This window comes from Electrophorus electricus, chromosome 16 (genome assembly GCF_041902795.1).
Source record: "Electrophorus electricus isolate QZ-2024a chromosome 16, ASM4190279v1, whole genome shotgun sequence".
Taxonomy (NCBI): domain Eukaryota; kingdom Metazoa; phylum Chordata; class Actinopteri; order Gymnotiformes; family Gymnotidae; genus Electrophorus; species Electrophorus electricus.
This window is the reverse complement of record NC_137512.1, coordinates 5458342-5479322: the sequence shown is the minus strand read 5'-3', so window position 1 is coordinate 5479322 and position 20981 is coordinate 5458342. Positions and strand designations below refer to the sequence as shown.

The 20981-nt window shown below is 41.2% G+C and overlaps 1 protein-coding gene across 2 annotated transcripts in view; it reads right to left on the bottom strand.

The window, feature by feature from the left end:
- Positions 1-4900: 4900 nt before the first annotated feature.
- The window catches only part of kdrl (kinase insert domain receptor like), a 41199-nt gene continuing 25118 nt past the window's right edge, over positions 4901-20981 (bottom strand). For both annotated transcript variants that reach the window (XM_081699003.1, XM_027018188.3), the window contains 12 exons: positions 19295-19408; positions 19109-19197; positions 18671-18824; positions 17843-17940; positions 17160-17282; positions 16646-16757; positions 15014-15113; positions 12189-12294; positions 10993-11114; positions 9627-9705; positions 9296-9396; positions 4901-7332 (listed from right to left, as the gene is read on the bottom strand). In XM_081699003.1, the coding sequence (XP_081555129.1) occupies positions 7155-7332; positions 9296-9396; positions 9627-9705; positions 10993-11114; positions 12189-12294; positions 15014-15113; positions 16646-16757; positions 17160-17282; positions 17843-17940; positions 18671-18824; positions 19109-19197; positions 19295-19408 (1376 nt within the window). In that variant the 3' untranslated portion in view covers positions 4901-7154. The remainder of the gene's footprint in view (positions 7333-9295; positions 9397-9626; positions 9706-10992; positions 11115-12188; positions 12295-15013; positions 15114-16645; positions 16758-17159; positions 17283-17842; positions 17941-18670; positions 18825-19108; positions 19198-19294; positions 19409-20981) is intronic.

The window sequence follows — 20981 nt, the reverse complement described above, 5'->3', positions numbered from 1 at the left end:
TTACATTAAATCTGAAGGGAAAAAACGGTTAACGTTTGTCGTCTCTTGTGCAGTAGCGCTAATAATATATATATTTTTCTGTTAAACACTTTAATTTAAACATTTAATTGTTTAGTGATTCATGCTGAAAAACGTCAGCATGAAAAAAAAAGAAGAAACCATGTGTAATAGCTAATGAAAAATTCGCTGAGATGTATTCAGAGTAAAAACGAAATTATTTCCCACTACTCTTTCAGCAGAAGTACAGAAATAATGTAGAGAATGTATGGAAAGATAAACCACTGTTCTACAGTAGAGGCGACATGATTCAAACCCAGCGTTTCTTTTTGATGCTTTTACGTGTTTTAGAAGTTTATGGATTCCAGTGAGCAAGTGATATGTTCATATGAGTATGAAGTGCTTTTAATTACTTATTTAAGAAGTGTTGTTTTGATTAACTGTATTTATATGGTACTGGATTAGAGTCACTTTTTTATTAATGGTAAAATCTCCCTTAATGCAATCTATATTTACTTAACTTGGAGATTTGTTAATTGGTTAATAATTGATGAATAATTAGTTTATTTTTAGTTTTATGTCCTCAGTCAGAATTTTATGAATTGTATGAATCAGGCACCATCTGCTCAGGAATGCTTCTAGTGACTGTCAGCCAGCACACACCCCCACACACACCCCCCCGCCACACACACACACACACACACACACACATATCGTACACTGTTATTCAAGGTTTATGGGTTTTTTGGTTTTTTTTTTTTTGCCACCAAAACATATTTATACACTCTGTAAGTACATTTAAAACATATGCTTCTGAAAATAAAGTCACTATCCTAGAAATCTTTAATGTGTGTATTACAAGTGCAGTACAACATGTGGAACAAAAGTGATCCTTTGTTGTGAGATTACCGTCCTAAATTTCCATACATATCCTTTTGCTAGTGCCTTGTTCTGGGAACAGGGAACAATGCAGAGACCATGGGAACAGAGCCACAGTACATTTGAAACTGTTAGTGTTGCTTATGAGCACAAACACATGTCGGTGATGAGCCGTGATGTTAATCCCAACCCATCGCTAGTGTGGTCCCATCCTGGGCTGAGGCTTCTAATAGGTCATGACTCCCTGTCCACCACCCGCCTTGTGTATGTCTGAGACTCTGTGGACAACTGAATCCTGCTGTCTGCGCCTCGCAGATAGCTTCAAATATCATGAAGCCGTTTCCTGTAGTCTACGACCGCAAGCCCCTTCCCCCACCCCATGGCCATCGACTTGTAAACAGAGACAGAGATTGAGCTTTCTCCAGCTGAGCTCTGTCCACCGGGGCTATTCTTCCATTCGTTTCTCATTGCAATCTGTAATTTATGATTGACTGGTAAAGCCCCTTTGAGAGAGGTAGAGTGATTACACGCAATGCCAAGTGCAAAGGGGGACCTAACATATAATATGCCTTAATCTTTGAGATTCATCTCTGATTTTTGTGCAGTTGTTGCTTGTTGCTTCTTCTTTACAATTATATTTACATTTATTGCATGTGGCAGGTGCTCTTGTCCAGAGTAACTTACAAAAGTGCTTTGTCATTTACTCATGGAATGTGTCCTAGCCAGTACAGGAGGTTAGAGTTCAAGATACCATTGAACTAGAATGCTGTTGAAATACAGGGATCAATGCTGATGCTGAGAAGTGCAAAACACACATAAGCTCTATCTTAGACAACAATAAATGCAGTAAACAATACCCTACAAAAAGTACTAGAGTTTCAGTTACTCAAAATAGGTTCAGGATCATTGGTCATTTAAATATTTCACAAATAGATGGGTCTTCAGGTCTGTGTTTGAAGACTGCAAGGGACTCTGCTGTCTAGACAGCCACCATCCGAGAGCCAGGAGAGAGAATAGTCTCGATACTTGTCCTCCATGAAACTTGAAGCATGGTGTTTCAAGCCAAGCCATACTTGAGGTTTGAAGTACTTGAGGTATGGAGCAGGCTTTGACCATTGACATCATGTATGGAAGGGCTGGTTCACTTTTGGCTCTGTAGACGAGGTTTTAAATCTGATACAGACAACTACTGGAAGCCAGTGAAGGGAATGCAGCAGTCGTGTGACGTGTGAACTTTGGAAGATTGAAGACCAGTCGTGCTGTTGCATTCTGGACAAGTTGTAGAGGTCTAATGGCTCTTAGAAAAAAAACTGTTAAGTAGCGAGTTGCTTTGAGATCACAAGAGACTGCACAAGCACCTGGTCAGCTTTCTGCTAGAGAAAGGGCCATTATAAAAGTTGCTTTTCTGTCCTCACTACATATATTCTATTTGATTAATTGTCAGATCAACATTGGCTTTTCAAAGTAAAGAAACACCAGATAGATTTGATATTGTCAGGATTAATAAAATTTCCAGAGAACAGAAACGGTTCAGTTTGGTCTGAGGTTTATCAAAATATGGTTTGATGGTCCTCACGTTTATATTTGGACATGGCTCTCTCTTCCAGCAACTCATCCAGACTTTTCTATGGTTGCTTTCAAATGAATTTGACCTCTGCTCTTGCTGGTTAAAGGTGGGGCAAATATGGCCAAGTCCCTACATCCGCGCCATTGTTCTAGCTCTGGGTGAGAGGTACGGGTGTGTGGCCGAACTCTGCATACCTTCACCAAGTGCACAGTCTGGAGATGGGAACATGAATCTAAGGGAACATAGTTCCATGAACCAGCCATTATAGAGATTGGGATGATGGTCTCTGGGGCTCTAGATTCAAGACATGTTATTTTGTCTCTGATTAAGGATATGGGTTTTGGAACATCTCCACACCCCCCACCCACACCCCACCCCCTGCTTATGTGATTAATAGAGCATCCTGCCCCTGGAGGCTGTTTTCCTTGGGAAGAGGCTGTGGAATTGGCTACATAGGGATTTATATACATTCAATTGTTGCACCAGAGAAACAACAACATATCCCAGTAGGTGAGAGGCTTTAATTAGATGCCCATGGGATGTTTTTCTTGTGGAACCCTTTTAAAGACTCCATTGTGTTATACATTTTTAAGTGAATGTCACCTCAAAGGCATTGTTACAATGTAACAATGTAACTGAGTGTAACAAACAGAAAATCCAATTAGTTGCTCATTAGTGGTTTTGCCTGATTAACTAAAACATTAAGTGACACATCTAGTATGACAAGAGACTGCACTAATTAGACTCTTTTTTGAAAACATAAGCATACATCATTTGAAAAATTCAGTAATACTTTTATGAAAATATAACTCCAATGTCTTGATTTATTTATTATAATATTTATACTAAATATGTCCTAGTTTATTTGCTTTGCACATTGTATTGAACTGGCCAGTAGATAGCTTTTAATGTTGCCACTCTAACTGTCTTTATGTTGCAAAACTGCAAACTTCTAAAAGAAATATACTCAACTATATATGACCACCCTTGGAATATTTCCCTGTTAAAGTCGAAGTCAAAGTTAATTATACAGCACTTTAGACAACATTCATCACTTAGCAGCTGCCCAAATGTTTGGGTTCAGAGCCCTAATGAGCAAGCCAGTTGAAACAGTAGCAAGGCAAAACTCCCTGTGTGGATTCAAGACTCGAGAGGCAAGCCAGCTTATAAACAGTTCATGTTATAGTACATTCTACAGTATATGTCCATGTACCCAGTTCAGCATGTGAATGAAAATATAAATTAAGGGAAGTCCAATTATCATTTAAATCTATTTATCCTTTTGCTCAACCAACACAAACACTTTTGTGATAAATTCGAGGTTTGATCTCTCATTATTAGTTTATTAAATTATTGCTTCTAATTGATTTTATTAAGAGCAACATTTCATGTCTCTAATTGTTCAGTTGCGCTAACAGCACTGCATCTGGATTGACAATATTAATCTTCGGTGAACTGTAATGCACATTAATTGACATGTACTTAGACTGAATGACTATTGCATGAAGTGCATATAAAACAGCCTTCATATATACTGCTGAATGGCATTCCTGTTGTGTGTGGCTTGCAGGAGCAATTCTCTTGGCAAGCACCGTGGCCTGGAAACTGTGTGTTCTTCCTATGTGTAGGGAAAATACTAGGTGCAATGTCCCAACTATGTTTATGGCCGAAATATGACCCATAACCTTGCCAACATCCTTCCCCTTTTTGTTTGCAATTCATTTTCCTGAATTAGTTTACGCTGTAGTCAACATGCGATGGGCTTTTAATACATTATGCCATTGATCTAAGAGGTACTGTGATGCTACATTTACTGTAAATGCACAAAAGCCACCCATGTGAGAAGGGGGGGGGGGGTCACTATGGGCCCAGAGAGAGCGCAGGGTGAGGACAGTCATGATTAAGAAAGCCTTCCTTTCACACTAACACAGGTATTGTCCTGGTGACAGACAGACTGCCGACACTTCGCCCCTCTCAGGAAGCATGTCTCCGTGGCCCAAAGAAAAAGAGGAAGGGCACACGATGACACATGACATGAACATTTCAGAACCTGGAGGAAATTCTCAGAATTTAGGTAATATTCTTCTTTAGCATGCACAGTGATACCACAGTGGAGACTAGGTTTGTGTAAAGTTTTTATCAGTACGTTGTCTGACATTGCTGATAATATAACTGGCCAAGTAAGAGTCAGTGAGTTTGTGGTACTTATCACAAAGCAAAAAACAACAGCAAACACACCAACACATTTGTCACATTTTGTTAAATAACATTTGGAGAACATGAGAGTAGATGCTATACACAAGGAAATGTTTGTTGGTTAAGTGCTTTTGTTGAATGTTCAGAACATATTTGAGACAGCCCTTTGTCACGTTTTAACAAATTACATTTTTGCATGGTAGTATGTGTAGGAGATGGTGTCCTTTGTGAAGGTTTACAAAGCACATTTTTACTCTACAATTAGCAGTTATTTATAAATATATCTCTTTATTTATGCTTGGTTATTATTAACATACATTTGTAATTTAAAAACAATACATGGAATATCTCAGTGCATAGATTTTACTTTTTCAATGGACACAAATCAGTCAACAATAGTACAAATATCTTGCAGTACATACTATATAGAAAGTGGCCTATCAATTGCTAAATACATTACTGGCAAATACAAAAAGTACATAAGAAATAAGCATGTAACGGCTTTCTCCTTCTCATAGCTGTCTGCAGTCTTCGCTTGACAGACATGTTTAGCTACATAAAATTGTCATACCATTAATTACAGTGTAATATACTGAGTAACAATGTTTAACAATGTATTAATATTTTGTACTTAATGGAAAACAGAGCATCAGTGCACAAAGAGTAAGTATTGAATGAGTACAGATAATCAAACTTGTTACATTAATACTCAGTATTACTCGATTATACTGTAATTATTTAGTATAGTTACACCTGTAACAGTTACTATGTGGAATGTGACTTTACCTACAGTTGTACACATATGTCTATTATATTTTATGTGGAACGTTAATATGTAGTAACCAACCTGTTGATATTACATGTACTTAGTATTCCTTCAGCCTGCCCTGCAAGCTTTAGTAATGTTATAGCTCATACATGGATCAACAGTACTCCTATTAAAATAAAATTAGTTAATAAGGTGGAAATGAATAGCTTTTAATACATTTTATGTATACAGTGTGAACAGACCAAAAGCTTGTCTTCAGACTGTGACCATGTATGAAAGAGGCAGGACAGAAGCAAATCTGTTGTTATGATAGCCCAGCATTTAAGAATTAAGTACGTTTGCTTTTCAGTGTACGTGTCCTTCTCAGAACTTTGCACATGTCACCATATGTCTGGAAGGTGTACTGGGAAGGTGTTCCCTATACTGGAAGAAGTGAGGGCATAATGACCTTCCACTCGGCCCCAACCCTTCAAACATCAAAGATTCATACAGGGCAGTGCATAGTGTTAATTCAGTTAATCGGGAAGCACAATAAGAAGAACACTTTGTGAATTTTCATAGTAAAAATGATCATAGAAATGCTAAAAAGAATGTTCATAAAACCTGTGACATACCGAACACATGATTAATTCTTGGTCAACGGGCAGAAAAAAAAGCAAAAGAAATTTCAAAATCGAAACTTTTGTGTATTTAATGGCACTCGAGCTGTTTTGCTTTTTCCTGAAGCCAGGGATCAAACTTTAGTACAAGAAACGAAAACTTTAGTACAAAAAAAGCAACAAAAAGGGAAAAAAAAATTCCAGTTTCAATTTATTAAAATAATCAAGATCAGGAAACTCCTTTCTCACTTTATCCTTACTACACAAAATGATTTAAACACTAGCCACCAACGGGATTAAGAGTTTAAGACTTCACTGAAGAAATCTACAATCATCTGCAACCCTATTAGAAACACCATTTTTTAGAGCAAATTTTAGATGGATAGTCAGTAGTAAATCCATTAGTTGTTAAAGAAGCTGTTAGCTAACCTCTAACCCTTCTTTTATGGTCACTTTCGGACTACAGGCTGTTGGTTGGATATGTTTGGGTGGTGGACAACTCTTAACCGCAGCAGTAACACCGACACATTTAATAAGCCAAGCCACCCTGCTGTACTTCATAAACCTGTACAAGTTCAACCATTTTACAGGGTTCCTGACAAATTGTGCATGCCATCACTGTGTCCCACTATCTGTAATTGCACCCCTATGAAAATGTGCCTCACGTGCAGATATGTGCACCTGACCAATTAGTCAGTGAGTGCAGGTACATGACATATTTGTAATGAAGTGGCTAGTAAATGTATTCTATAGTAATTCTATAGTAATGTTATGCTTCTTGTATTCACAGTAGGTGACAGAAATACCTGAGGTGGTCTGTAGTGTCTTTAGTGATCACAGTGGTGTGGAGTGATTCAGCAGCTTTTGGGAGGTAATTTGTAGCATGGCAGCACTGTGATTTGTATTACTGTACACCATTGGACCTTTCTCAGAACAGTGCCAAGATACATGTCAGCTAACAGAACCATTTTTTTTCCTTCGATGATCATATTGACTAACCTAATCGACATCTTTTTTCCTGGCCTTGTGAAAACATGAATGGAATGAAATAATAAAAAACAAAGTAAGAACAGCTAAACAGAATATAACCAGTTGGGGGAACAGTCTTGAGGACGCTGAGTCCTGGTGGTGTAGAGTTTGGCCTAACTCATACAGGCGGGGTGGAGTAACGGACAACATAGTTGTAGTCTGGTGGGGGACTGTGGCACTCCAGCTCTGGGTTCAGAGAGGAGTCGTCCAGACCGAAGTCTAGTGTAGAAAGCCCAGGGGGATACTTCTCCTTCTCCCCATCTGTGAGAACTGACTCCTTGCTCTTACTCTTCATCCTGGATCAGGAGAGAATAGACACAAACCCCTTTAAAACACCTTCTGTTGAATGTACGAATTTCTTGTTTATAATGGAGGTTATAGACTGCAGTCTGTCACAACTGTAGCTTGCCACATCACTGCAATTAGGAAGGGATTCAAACTGAATTGTCTCCTTGTTGCTATGGGTTTCCAAAAATCTCCCACAAGGCAGGTCAGACTAGGTCAAGCACCCTGGAGTAAATCAATAAGCGTGTACGGTGATTAGCCTGTAGGTTTGGCAAAAGCGGCCGCACAGAATAGACCGGTTTGTTTTGTTGAGGTTCTGTGCATTCTCGAACTTTTTAGTGCACGGCCAGCAGTGATGTGCTGCTGTCATCGCACGTGCGCACCCTGAATGGAGTAGCACCAGGTGGAATTTGCCCGCACGATGCGGAGTGGACGTTACAGCGGAGCTGAGGCAGGCCAGCAAAGCTCGAGAAGGTCAAGGTCTCTTGGCAGCGGCCACTTCCTTCCATATACACATCATTCTCCGCATGCCTGGAATGGCTCTGTGTTACCCCATGAGGGAGAGACCATGACAACGTGGGCAATGCCGCTGGGCTCTGGCCAGCTTTTGTGGCATGGCGGGTGTTGGTGAGGAGGGCATCGTGAATGCCAGGGGTTTGGATGGGGGCAGGAAGATGGTGGCTGTGGAGCGCAGAGTGGCAACAGGGGTTTAATGAAGCCCTGTCCCACTGCACCATTAGTCACACTGAGAAGACAGCAAAGATCATAAGCCCAGATTCAAACTCGGCAGGAGGCATGTCATGTCTGCTGCCTGTGTGAAATGGAAAACCGCAAATGTCTATAATACTGAATTAGCAGAGATGTTCTGCAGTGTTTTGAGTGTACACTATAACGAGCCGATACAAATGTGCATCATGCAGTCTGTTCCTAGAAGTTTCCTGAACATTTCTGCAAATTTAGAAAATAGTGTGTTCTCACAAGTAACGGTGGGACAGTAAAAGCCATTCCACTACCATGCAGCCACCTCCAGCAGAGCAAAGTCAGACACTGACCACGGGCACATGGACGACCACACAGTGAAATGGTTTACTGTTTTAATTCATGGTTGTAGACTTGCAGTCAATAACACGCCTGTCTCCATTTCTCAAGCTGAAAGTAATGGTGCCCCTCTGAACAACGACACCCCGAGAGAGTCTTATTTAGATAACCTAACTAAGAATATAAACAAGCTCTTAGTCCAGCAAAGACAAGGTTAATACAGACCTGTGACCAGCCATGAATTATTTAAACCGAGCCAATTTCTCATCACCTTTACTAACAGGGAATTATTTTAATTACCAAGTATTGTTGTCTTAAATTAAAAACACATGCCATAGTAGTCCGGAGTGGATCTGATAGCATCCATTAGGGGTTTCACTGCGGTGTGATTAACATAGGGACCACTCCAGGGCTTTTCTATGATCTTACATGTGCCGTCTATAGAGTAATGAGGGAAGCTTGCCAGGCTGAACGTTGACAGGAACTTGGCACCGCATTTGAAAGGCTAGCACCCGAGCCTCCTGTGCTGAACCGAACCGTTCTTGCATGCCTGCGTGTTTTTGCTTTACCCAACAAAAAAGCAGTGCCGTCCAGGCGGCGGAGACAAAGGCGTTAGTCAACCCTGTAGCCAGCTTTAATGAGCCACACTTTCAGGCCTGCGTTTGTTGTCCAGCTGCTGGGTTTGTCACCTTGGGCAATATCTCTCCACTGGGCCATTGTTTCTGAGAGTCTCGTGCCCAGCCACCTCTTAGAAGAATGGGAGGCAGTCACTGCAGCAGGGGCCACACGGGAGGGGGACAGAACTGTATGACAATTCTGACATTCCAGCCCAGCGGGAGGGTTGCCGTGGGTTGGGCGCTGGTCCTGCCACTTCCTGTAATTCTCGATACTGTGTGTAATGGGGGGCCAGAGGGATTTTGTGGGTGCGGCACTTACGCCAGGGCTATGAGGCTTAAGGGCCGAGTCAGGGACTGCAAATGCTTCAGCGTCTTGAGATCGTCAGCAGAGAGGCCCACACCACTGTCTGTCTGCCCGCCCTGCAAAAGACCAGAATGAGAACTGAGGTCACCTACAAGTTGACGTGGATGCTGAGGTTGCATGCATGTGCATTACTGAAAAAGAAAATCTGGTCTAGAGAAACACCAGTGCCACTGTAGCACTTCCATGCAGTCCTGCAACACTTTGAATTGTTATTGGAGGCCACTTGTTTATAAGATGGTCATGTGGGCATGTGTTTGTGAGTGCAGTGCGAGGACAAGCACCTCACCTCATGGATCTCATTTGTTCCATTCATCATGGTTATTTCGTCAAATGTTTTCATGCTATCTGGAAGGATCTTGATGTTCCTGAGAGAGTCAAATGATCAACATCAGTTTTTTAACTGACACAATAGTGTTGACATGACAGAATTTCATTATGTGGGCTGAATAACAATCCTAAAGAAAGGATCAAATATTACTTCTTTGCCCCACTGATTCTTTATAGACAGGTTCTCTTGCACAGTGAGCCTTTGTATTGCAGCAATGAATTATTCTTGTATCCAACAAGTACAAAAGAAAACCAATTTTAAACTTGATACACTCTGGATTTACTGTTAATGGACATCCAGATTTGCATAAACTACTAATGATTACTACCTATGAAAATTCTTGGATAATAGCTAGTATAATAATTTCATTGATATTACCAGCATGATAAAGCTACTTTAAAGATTCATGTCATAACAAAAGCGCAAAACATTCAAAGTGAAGAAAAATGAAATTGAAAAATTTTAACTGAATGTAATTAATTTAATAAGTAAAATAATCAAAGCAAAACATTTTGTATTTTGTTCCGTGGGAAACACATTTTTATGGTTTAAGACCATAAGCCCAGTCCATTATGATAGGCTTTTATCTTAACGTCAAAGTCATCAGATAGCTGCTTAATTCAGCTTAAGGGACTGTCACTGCGGCATTTCAACACCACTCTTAATAAATACACTTAGAGGACCTGTGAAAATACGAGAACTGAACAAATATTATCTTAAGTGGACATAAATCCTGTTGCAGCATTTGTAGCTGGGAAGGAAATTCCTTAAGGGGCCCATAGTGTAGTGAGCATTCTCACCATGACTCGAATGGTACCCGTCTTATCAGGAGCCAATCAGGGCTCTCATTGTCCTCAGCTACATCGTACTGAGCCCATGAAACCTGCACTGGCAGTAGATCTGTGGTGTAAGGTGTGGTGCAAATTTACTTTATTATTCTCTGGAGTGAGGAAGAGAGAATGGAGAAAAGGTCTTGTTGACATTATAAAAAATCTCCAAAAAAGGTGTGTTGTGTTAGCTTCACCAGCTGGCCAAATGGGTTAAATGTAGCCTGTTCTATTGCAATATTTTCCAGGCAGTTCCTAGTAGCAGAAGGTATCAAAAAGAAGGACTGAATTCATATGGTTCCACAAAGTACAATATAGGTGAATCTACAATGAACGGCAAGGTTCAGAATGATTCACAATCCCTCAGGATTTACAGAGTCCCAGCAAGTTGATCTCAGAATGCAGGTGCAAGCAGCCATCGAAAAATGAATCATGTGGTATGCGTTTAGATGCCAATTCGTTTCTCATGTGTGGATGTGTTGTAATGGCTTTCTTACCACGAGTTGCCCGAGTCTCGGTGAGAGGAAGGTCCCGTGGAGGTCTGCTCTATGGGGTCCGGGTTTGATGGATCCATTTCGGTCAGCAAGGCAGTGTTGACAGGGATGTAATGCTTTCCCTCCTGACAGAAACACACATTTAAATCACTCACAGAGGCCCCCTCAATAATAATGACATCATCATGCATGGGCTATTTTGTTATGAAGTAATTATGAGTTTGGGGAATCAGACGCTGGGTATGGACCATGGAGCCATTAGATATGCTCAAGGCAGAGGAAACGTAAGGCAAAGGAAAACATAACTTTTCATTAACCCTCTCTACAGTGCTTTAGTATATCTTCAAGTAGTGAGGTGTTAATTCTTATATATACAGTCGAGACTGCCCAAATCCTAAGTGAGTGATCCCACATGGATTATAGTGTGCATAATTACAGTTTGATCTGCCTCTGTACCAGTCTAATAAAAAATAACACAAAAACCTCCATCTTCTTATTAACACCTTATAGGTCATCTTCACTTTGCACTCTTCTCTGATTTTCTTTGAACTGCCCCTGATTAATGGCATGCCAAGACTCAACACCCAAGTCTCTTTCATCAGCATTTAAACTGAAATCTTGTGACAGCAACCTGTGGATTGCCACTTACATTTTTGGGTTTAAGATAATAGAAGTCCACAGCAGGAAGCAGCCATTTTGTCTGGGCTTTGAGACTACATGTCTATGTTATAATTTTTGGTGAAGCTAGGGTAAGAATGCAGGCTTTGTTTAACCAACCTCCAAACCAACTTAGATGGAGTTAAATACTTTTATTCGTTTTGTACTAGAGCCCCCTACTTTACTTTGGTCAGAGGGAAGAAAATGTGCTTGTTGATTGCAACATCTCTTCTCAGTTACTCCAAAAGACTCTTTAAGGCCACAGTTCCTCATCATATCCTCTGTGCACCTAGGTCCAATCAAAGCCACCTTCTTCTGAAAGCATTCTGAGCACAGTGACCCATTCACCAGATCAGTGACTAAAGTAATTGTTAGAAACCTTTTTTTTAACACTCCAGCAAAGACTAGCTTTCCTCCGCTTGATAAACTGTCAGTGTGTTGGCTATGGAACTGACCTTGTAGAGGTCAGGGTGTAGGGCTGGACTCCCTGTGAATGGATGCATAAAATAATGACAGGTCACTGAAGTGAGCACGTTGCTCACCTGCTGCACACTGGCCTGGAGCAGGTCTCCCAGTTTCTCCACCAGCTCTGTGAAAGTGGGTCTGTGCAATGCTTCTCCATGCCAGCAGTCCAGCATGGTCTGATATCTGCGGAGGACACAACCACAAAGCACTGTCAGAGGCGTCATGGGGCATCATGGCATTACGGTTCTGTCAGTTTATGGGTTCAAATGAAATCTAGGATGATCAAATTGTTTAGGAAATGTGCTAAGAAACAAACCAGCGAATTACATCTGTGCAGTTGAAATGGAATTCAACCAGCCCTGTCCCAGCAATATGTCATTTTTTCGACATGTTAGAACAAAGAAGCACACCATAAACATACTCGCATGACACTTTGGGAACTGGCGTGATAAATCTCTCCCCCTCTGCAGCCACCGGCATCTTCTTGAGTTACTACTCCCTAACACTATGGGCTAGTTGACCTGACCTTTCCGTTTCTGTCGGCTTATTCGCCCTCGTCTATTCATAGCCCATCATTACTAATGTTTTAGTGGGTCATGTGAGCAGTTTGGTTGTGTTCATTCTGAGCATTAGTGGTGAGAGGCTTGCTCTTTGCTTTTGACAAACTGTCAGCAATTTTGTCCATGTGGGATTGTTATTGGAGTTTAGATTACTGGGGCTTGTGAGTGTGTGCCAATGAGGGAGTTCTGCCATGGAACACTGAAATTGGGGCCTCAGTTGAAGTAGCAGTCCAGTGTGTCAGCATATGAGAGCAGGTGATGATTGAGACCCTTCTTGTTTTAAGTGCGGTGCCATACTAAGATGTCATTATACAAACACAGCCCCTTCTCCATTAATCTTCGTTTTGCCCACAGATTAACACCAGATTGGACCAATCTAGTCTCTAGGAGAATGAGTTTGAAAGCATGACTCCTTCTTGTAGCCTGGGGCGTGATTATCTGGAGGAAGCAGTCCTAACAGAATGTATTTTTTAATGAAGGATTCTCTTCTCCATGTACAGGGATTCTTGATTAACAGGAAGCCTGCGAAATAGAGTCTGCTATTTACCATCAAATCAACAAGGACATGTAAACATTATAGATCCTCACACTCTGAAGTCTAACTTACTATGTGACTTAGAATAGAGACAATTATTATTATTATTTTTTTGTCTCAGATGGAGCAAGGGATATTGTGGTTTTCTGTTGGTCGTGACTCATTTGTTATATCAAGACTTGTGAAAGCCAATTTCTTACAATTTTTACACTTTTGACCAATGGACTGGCTCTTTTGATATAGTGAATGGGGCTAAACAGATGACTTGGCAAGGTCACATTCCCAATGAGTTTGTGAAGAAACACTGCTGATTTACTGCCTGGTATCCCTTATCCATGTTATCACACATATAATGAGAGTTAGACAAGAGAATAGATCCGGGCCATGGTAGTTTACCAGGACTGAGGCTTTCGGGTGAGAATGATATCTCTGGAGGGTCAGCAGACATATGGAGGTAGGTCAGCCCATTCTCCAAAAGAGGGCACATTTGATGCTTCCTATTATATAAACCTTTGCTGGCAGGTTCTTTGAAGCTGATTGGAAAGACTCTGCCCTTTAGGGTATGCAAGAGCACCTTGGCACCAGTCTGGCGAAGTATACGAGAACAGCATTCACTATGGATAATTCACCTTTAAAATCTGAGGTCTGGACCACATTTTGCAAGTCATCTTTAATCATCATATCTCTCTCCCATGGCTTAATGCCTCCACTTGGCATGAACTGTTGCAAACATAAGACCTCTTAACATTACTAACTTGTAGTACATATTACACTGAATTTAGCCTTTCCAAATGAGTGAGGCAATGGAATTTGATGCAGTTACAGTTACATCATGACTCAAAGGAGAGTGACTTTCAAGAGCTCTAATTTCTGAAAGGGAGATTAGGCACAGTACTCCTGGGATACTGATTAAGAACAGGCTGTAATATTCTCCTGAATAAGCAAGCGCTTCAAGCCCATAAGTGAAGCCATTCACATTGGGGGCACCAGAACCCTTGTTTCCCTCACAAACGCACTGCTCTCTAGTCCACTTCCCTTCTAGACTTAGGACTGAATCCATGACTTTCCCTCCCATATCTTGTTACTTCTGGAACCAACCAGCTACCTTTGCACCCGCACCGGAAGTGTCTTTCCCGTGATCTGCCAACTTTAATGCCCAAAGGTTCTGCCACCTTGTATAGATACTCTCTCCTGCCTTGGTGGCCCCGATTCTCCAAGGCTCCCTTACACGTAATTAGTGTTAGTTCTAAATGGCTCTGGCAAGCATCCATCTGTCCACAGCGCTCTCCCTGGGCTACTTCCCAATTATTATCTCTCTGTATAAGTTCTTGTATTTAGAGGATATTAAGCTCTGAAGCCTCTGCAGAGTTCTCACTTTTCAAACGTATCGATATAGAGGTCCTTTCCTTGCTTAAGCGCACAGCTCATTGCTAATGACCCCGAGGACTTGTTCGGGGGTTGAGAGAGAGGTAGAGGGGGCAACTTCCTTTGTACTCATTCCAAGTTCACTTAAACCTCTCAAAGACTGTTCAGTGGCATTCCAGTGATGGAATCCCCAAAGAACCATTTGTATGTTACAGTGCCTCACATTATTGTACGCTGGCAGGTGAGTCAAGCCAGATGTCAGTTCAAACCAATCTGGAAACAAAATGCAAAGTCCTCTCTTTTTAAAATCCATTTAACAATACTAGTGCAAAACTAAATCATTTAGATTAATTATTTAAAAAGAGATATCCGGGGTGCAAACTTACGGAAGTTATCTTATAAACGAACCAACCAAAGTAAAAGCATTGAAAGTGACTCTTACATTTCAGATGATGCATACTCCGGGGCATGCATCCTGCTCCCTTCCTTCAGTCGGCAGCAGAATTCCTCATCAATCTGCAAGCCAGGGTAAGGGGAGGCACCTGGTGAGAAAAAAGACCACGGTGAGAGTTATCAAGACATCTCCCAGGCACACAGCGCTGGCCACTTCAAAGAAGCCCTACAAGAGGTCCAGTTAAATGTGATGCCAGTCTGGAGCACAGAGAGAGCAGTGGAGCTGGACCAGATGCAGCCCGTGACAATATGGGACTCTAGTGCGATTATGATGAAAATGGGACAAAAGTTGGATTTGATTTCTAAATGTATAATATTGTGGAGCTCTAGTGTAAACACCTTTGGAAAACGTCTATGTGGATTAGCAGCTGGTGAGAGTGAGGATTGAGACACATAACCTCATGGCTGCCCACACAACCTCATAGCTCATGAAACAATATTTTTCTGTCCTTGCTTTAAATACTTCATGCAATATTCAATAACACTCAAATATGTACAGCAAAACACTGAATGCTAAAAAAAAGTTTAATATTGGATTATACTTTGATCTAGTTCATGCCAATGTAGATAAATAGAAATTAAAAACAAACACATTAACAGAATAGTGGTAGTTTCCTGGAATACTGGAAACAAAATACAACATGACTAATGTTGCCCATAAAAATAGGCACAAGAAAACCAAAACCACAACACAAAGGTGGGCTGGTCATTTGCATGAGGATGTAATTTGGGTCTGATGCAAACATTTAGACCTTAAAACATCAGGCTGCACAACTGATTTTTAGATGCTTTCCCTAGTCTAGTTTGTCTAGTTTTGACCAATCAAGGTGAAATTAAACCAGCCACCATTTTTCTCTGGTATGCCCCAATCATGATTTCATCGTTTGAAACATGACATATGTATCTTTTTTTTTTTCTTTGTCTCACACAATTTGATGACATGCCACAGATTGTTAAAACTTAATCCAGGGAAGGACCTTCCTGGCTCACCTGGACAGATGAATGTTCTCATAAACATTGCACTCTTAAAGGCTGCAGTGGTTTCACAGTAAGAGGAAACTTTTACATTAAATGCCACATAGTAACATGGTTTGTATTTCCAGCTTGGAAGAAACTGAAGTGAATCGAAGGTATTCTTTTGTTTTATCACCTGAAGCTAGAAATCTCTGAATCCAGTTCTTTGTAAAGCACTTGTTTTCTCAAGTTGAAAGACAAAAGGAAGCATTTACGAGTGCCAGAGAGTTATTGCCAACAGATCTGGATAAGTGAGTCAGAGTTCGTGGAACGTCTCATTTCTACTGATTGTCTTAGACATCCTAAGATGTGATTCTTTTGATATCGATGGACACAGCGCATTGTGAAATCATTTTCCGTATGATTCTGGTTGGGATAGTAGAACACTGTGCTATCATAATCACTAATTCAAGATGTTCTGTTATAAACTGTGCTGTAAAAAACACCACATAAGAATAAGACTGAGTTAACATTTCCAGCAGTTCTTGAACTGCACAGTACAGTGTGGGCGTAGCATCGTTATATACTGTACTATGAATATACACCGAGCAAGACAAAGTAAAGGTCACTGTGATGTGCACCCACTATCGACAGCACTGGTAATTACCAAGAGAGAAGATCTCCCACATCAGCACACCAAAGGACCACACGTCACTCTGCGTGGTGTAGATCTTGTCGAATATGGCTTCTGGTGCCATCCACTTCAGGGGGAGTCTGGCCTGTGAGAAGAGATTCAGGTGAGTTCCAGCATTCCAGCAGTCTCTTCCTTCACCTGGGTAATATCCACCACCACATCCAATAGACACACAGGTTGTAAAACACTTTAAATTTGTTTGATTATAAACTCAGCATGGCGCCCCTGGATGCACTTCAGCGCAGACCAACACCCTCTGCATAGAACAATATTGTCAACTGATGAAAAATGATGGCATGCATGCCAGCAATCCTTGGAACGCAATAAAATGGACTTTGCTCCAGCCTGAGGCTGTTTTTGCAGTTGTCCATCACCTTGATTGAATTTTAATGATTATGTTTTTAAAGGGAGAACTGTACACAATGCACAAATGGTACCGAACAGTAAATTATCTTTCGCTTCAGAGAGTTATATATTATGCACTCACATCTCCTTTACGGACATAGTCTGGGTCCTTGTACACATCTCTGGCAAGTCCGAAATCGCATATCTTCACAACGTTGTTTTCGGACAAAAGGATATTCCGTGCTGCCAAATCACGATGAATGCACTGCGACAAAGAGAGACTATCCTGAGACTGGATGCTTGATGTAAAACACGTTTCAGATTCGAGCACTCCAGGCTGTTATAGATGCACATATTTCTCGTTTGTATGTGAACCATGTGGCGTGTCGTCATTGGAAACACATGGGGGCAAAGGTGAGAGAATGAGGAGCAGCCGACGCGACCATGTGGAACTGTCACATATGCTCTGAACCCCGCGCCAACACACACTTAAACTCCAACATTACACCTGTGCTAATGAGTCCCATCCATATGTGTGTGTGTGTGAGAGAGAATGCGTTTGTGCACGTTTCTGTGTGTGACAGAGAGAGTAAGAAAAAGAGAAATGTCTTTTATTGCGATTAAAAAATAACAAATGCGAGGAACAAGGAAAAAAAAAACAGAAAAAATGAACACCTACAGAGCTCACGTAGATCCAGCTGGATAGGGCTGAATGATGTAAGTGTTAATTCAATACTGGGGATGTGGTCGTGCAGTAAGAGCGGCATAAGAAAAAAATAAATGTGGCACAAAACACCAACCTAAACACCAACTAAACCGACTCACTTTTCGGGAAGCCAAGAATTCCATGCCTTTGGCCACTTGAAAGCTGTAGCAAATTAAGTCCTCCAGAGTGAGTATTCTCTTGTACAAGTCCTCCGACTCTGGACAAATAAATAAACAAGTAAAACACAATAAACAACAAAGGAAGATCAATCCCTGCAAATAAGACTCAGTCTCTTTTAAATCTTCAGAAGGCAATAGAGAATACTGAATCTTGCAAAAATAAAAATAATAATAATAATAAAATCTATCTATCTATCTATCTATCTATCTATCTATCTATCTATCTATCTATCTATCTATCTATCTATCTATCTATCTATCTATCTATCTAAAATTATTATTATTATTTATTTATTTATTTATTCTTCTTATGGTGTAAATACACCTAAAAAAAAATTCTTTTTAGGTGTTGCCTGAAACGTGCAGATAAGGACTGATGCCCATGGAGAGGGGGCCCTGGGTGGAACCCCTCCAGAGTTCCACCTGAGTAAACAGTTTATCAAATGAGAAATAACAGGCAAAGGACAACACAACCCAGTGCACCAGAAGCACTCCAGCTCCCTGCTTGGACAGGAAATAAAAAAAAAACAAGACCCATGCACCATGGGTGACTTCGGCCTGTGCTAAATATTCATCGCACGTTACGGGCCGTGGAGGAAACGTCCTATCAGATCAAGGAGGAGAAAAACAAGCAGTGCAGCCTTGACAGCAGACAGGGTGGGGTGGAGGTGAGGCGGGGGAAGGGTGGTGTGTGTGTGTGTGTGTGTGTGTGTGTGTGTGTGGGGGGGGGGGGGGGGGTCCGGGGGAAGGAAGACGATCAGCCGCTACCTTCTTCCTCTTCCTCCGAGTCGCTGTAACTCTTGTCCTCGACAAAGCCCGAGCTGGCCGAGCTGCCTGTGCTGGCCACGCTCTCCAGCCTGCGCTTCAGGAGTTCGCTGAGGTCACAGCCGGGGCCCAAGAGCAGCGGCTTGCCCTCCTGAGACTGCGGGAGGAGAAGCAAGCACCTTGGTCACAGTCAGAACCCCAACCGATTCACATTACTTAGAACAATGGGATAAATATACCAAATCACAATGACCCAAATTGTGGTATGTATATAATTAGCATCAGCAAAAAATATACAAAGTGCAGGAGTACACAAGACATTTTACAAGATACACATTTTTATGAGTAAAATGAACAATTTCAGTGGTGTGGGCAGCACACGTGCGGTGGAGGTGGTCAACACTCCACGGTCACACCATACCACGTATGCCACCTACGTACTTTGTAAAGCACAAAGTCCCCACGCCTGCTCCTCAGGTAGTTCGAGAGGTTGCCATACTTGCAATACTCCACGATTATCATCAGTGGCCCTGAAATAAGCAACAGTAAGAGGAGAATGGGTCTTAAAGTGGCTCTGGCCAACAGGTGACATTAGGACCCTGGGGGAAAAACCTCCATCAGCCTTACCTCCTTGCTTAGTGCAGGCTCCCAGTAGATTAACAACATTCAGATGATGGCCAATATGAATCAGGATCTTCAGTTCAGACATAAGAGCTCTCCATTCATTATTTGTAGCTCCACCTATTGCACATAGGAATGAGGAGATAAAAGGATGAGTGAAGAAGACAAACCATATTAATTGGCTGGAAAGATGCCGTGGGAAGCTGCATCGTTAGTGCAAAGTCCTGAAAATGGAGGCTGAACATGTATAGTGCAGACACTAAAGGCAACTACGCAGTCATGGTGAACTTCCAAGCATCCCATTATCTGTCTTCTGAGTGGAAAGTGAATTTTCTGTAGACGGAGAGAAGCTGTGTCTTTCAGGTGTGGTAGGCATTAGATTTACATAATGTGGATGGATCGGCAGCATGCATGAAAGAGTTTTATGCCTGAAACTAGACTATAAAATAAACACTCTAATTTAGTTTTGTCTATATACCATCAATTTGTTTTTCCTATAAAACATTAAAGCGTGACCTTTTAGAAACAGTGGAACCAGGGAACCTGAGAACTTCAAACTGATACTGTGAGGTTTGGCTGTTTTATATCTGTCAAGAGGCCTGTTTTAAAAACCTCCAAACAGACAATGCAACACATGTTACACATTATGTAATAAACCTTGAAATCAACATCTGGACACAATAGGAATTTTCTATGAATGCATACAGAATGCATATATAAGATATTTCTTGGATTATAAGAAATTTCTTGTATGAACATTATTGTCAGAATTATACATATCATGAGAGTGGGAGATGAGGGTCAGTCATAGCACCCTGGTGACCCTTAGAGATCACAGAGTCAGGGAGGAAGGCTGTTTTTTTTAACATGTCAGCTTTCCTACAGCTTAACTCCATCAAACTGACACGCAAGACCTATGTCCAACATTCAGTACTAGTAATTCAAACACAAGTGAAGCCACATAACAGGTACTTCTGTTGATAGCATCGCTTGTATTCTCATTAAAACTGTTCATTAAGGCAGCTCTAGAAGTGAAAAGAGACACTTTTCTCTGTGGTTTCATCTTAATGTTTTTTCATTCTCTAACGGTTCTGATGAGGACTTTAATGCGCATCAGAAACTTCTTAACGTGCTGTGGAAACCAAAGCAGCACATACAGCAGATTTTTACACGATGGAATTCAGTCTGTGGATCTCAGACCTGTAGGTCTGAGAGAAGTGCGCTGTTTTTCATTAGGGACTGACCGAGGGCGTGTGAAACCACATCCGGCTAGCTGAGCTCTCTCTCCCGGTGATTAATGCCTAGGGAGGACTGATAATGTGACACGTGTGGAATTATGTATCTTGAGAGCTCCGATTTATCATCATCACATGGCACTACCAGCGGAGCAGTGCTCATCACGCTCATGGGCAGCCTATTGCTCTTTCTCTGACCAAGACACCTCAAGCAGATAAAGTCCCTGTCGAGAAAAAAAAAAAAAAAAAAAAAATTTCTTAAAAAAAAAAAAAATCCATTAGAATATGTGCTTCTAATTTAATCACATGTACATTTCTGGATGTGTACTCTTCCTGAGGCATGTGGGAAAGAAATTCTGAAATCTTTCCAAATGTTGAACTGCCTTAGTCTTTCATTTTAGACTCTTGTAATACAAATACAATATAAACAAATTCAAAGCACAGTTGTAAACCTATTG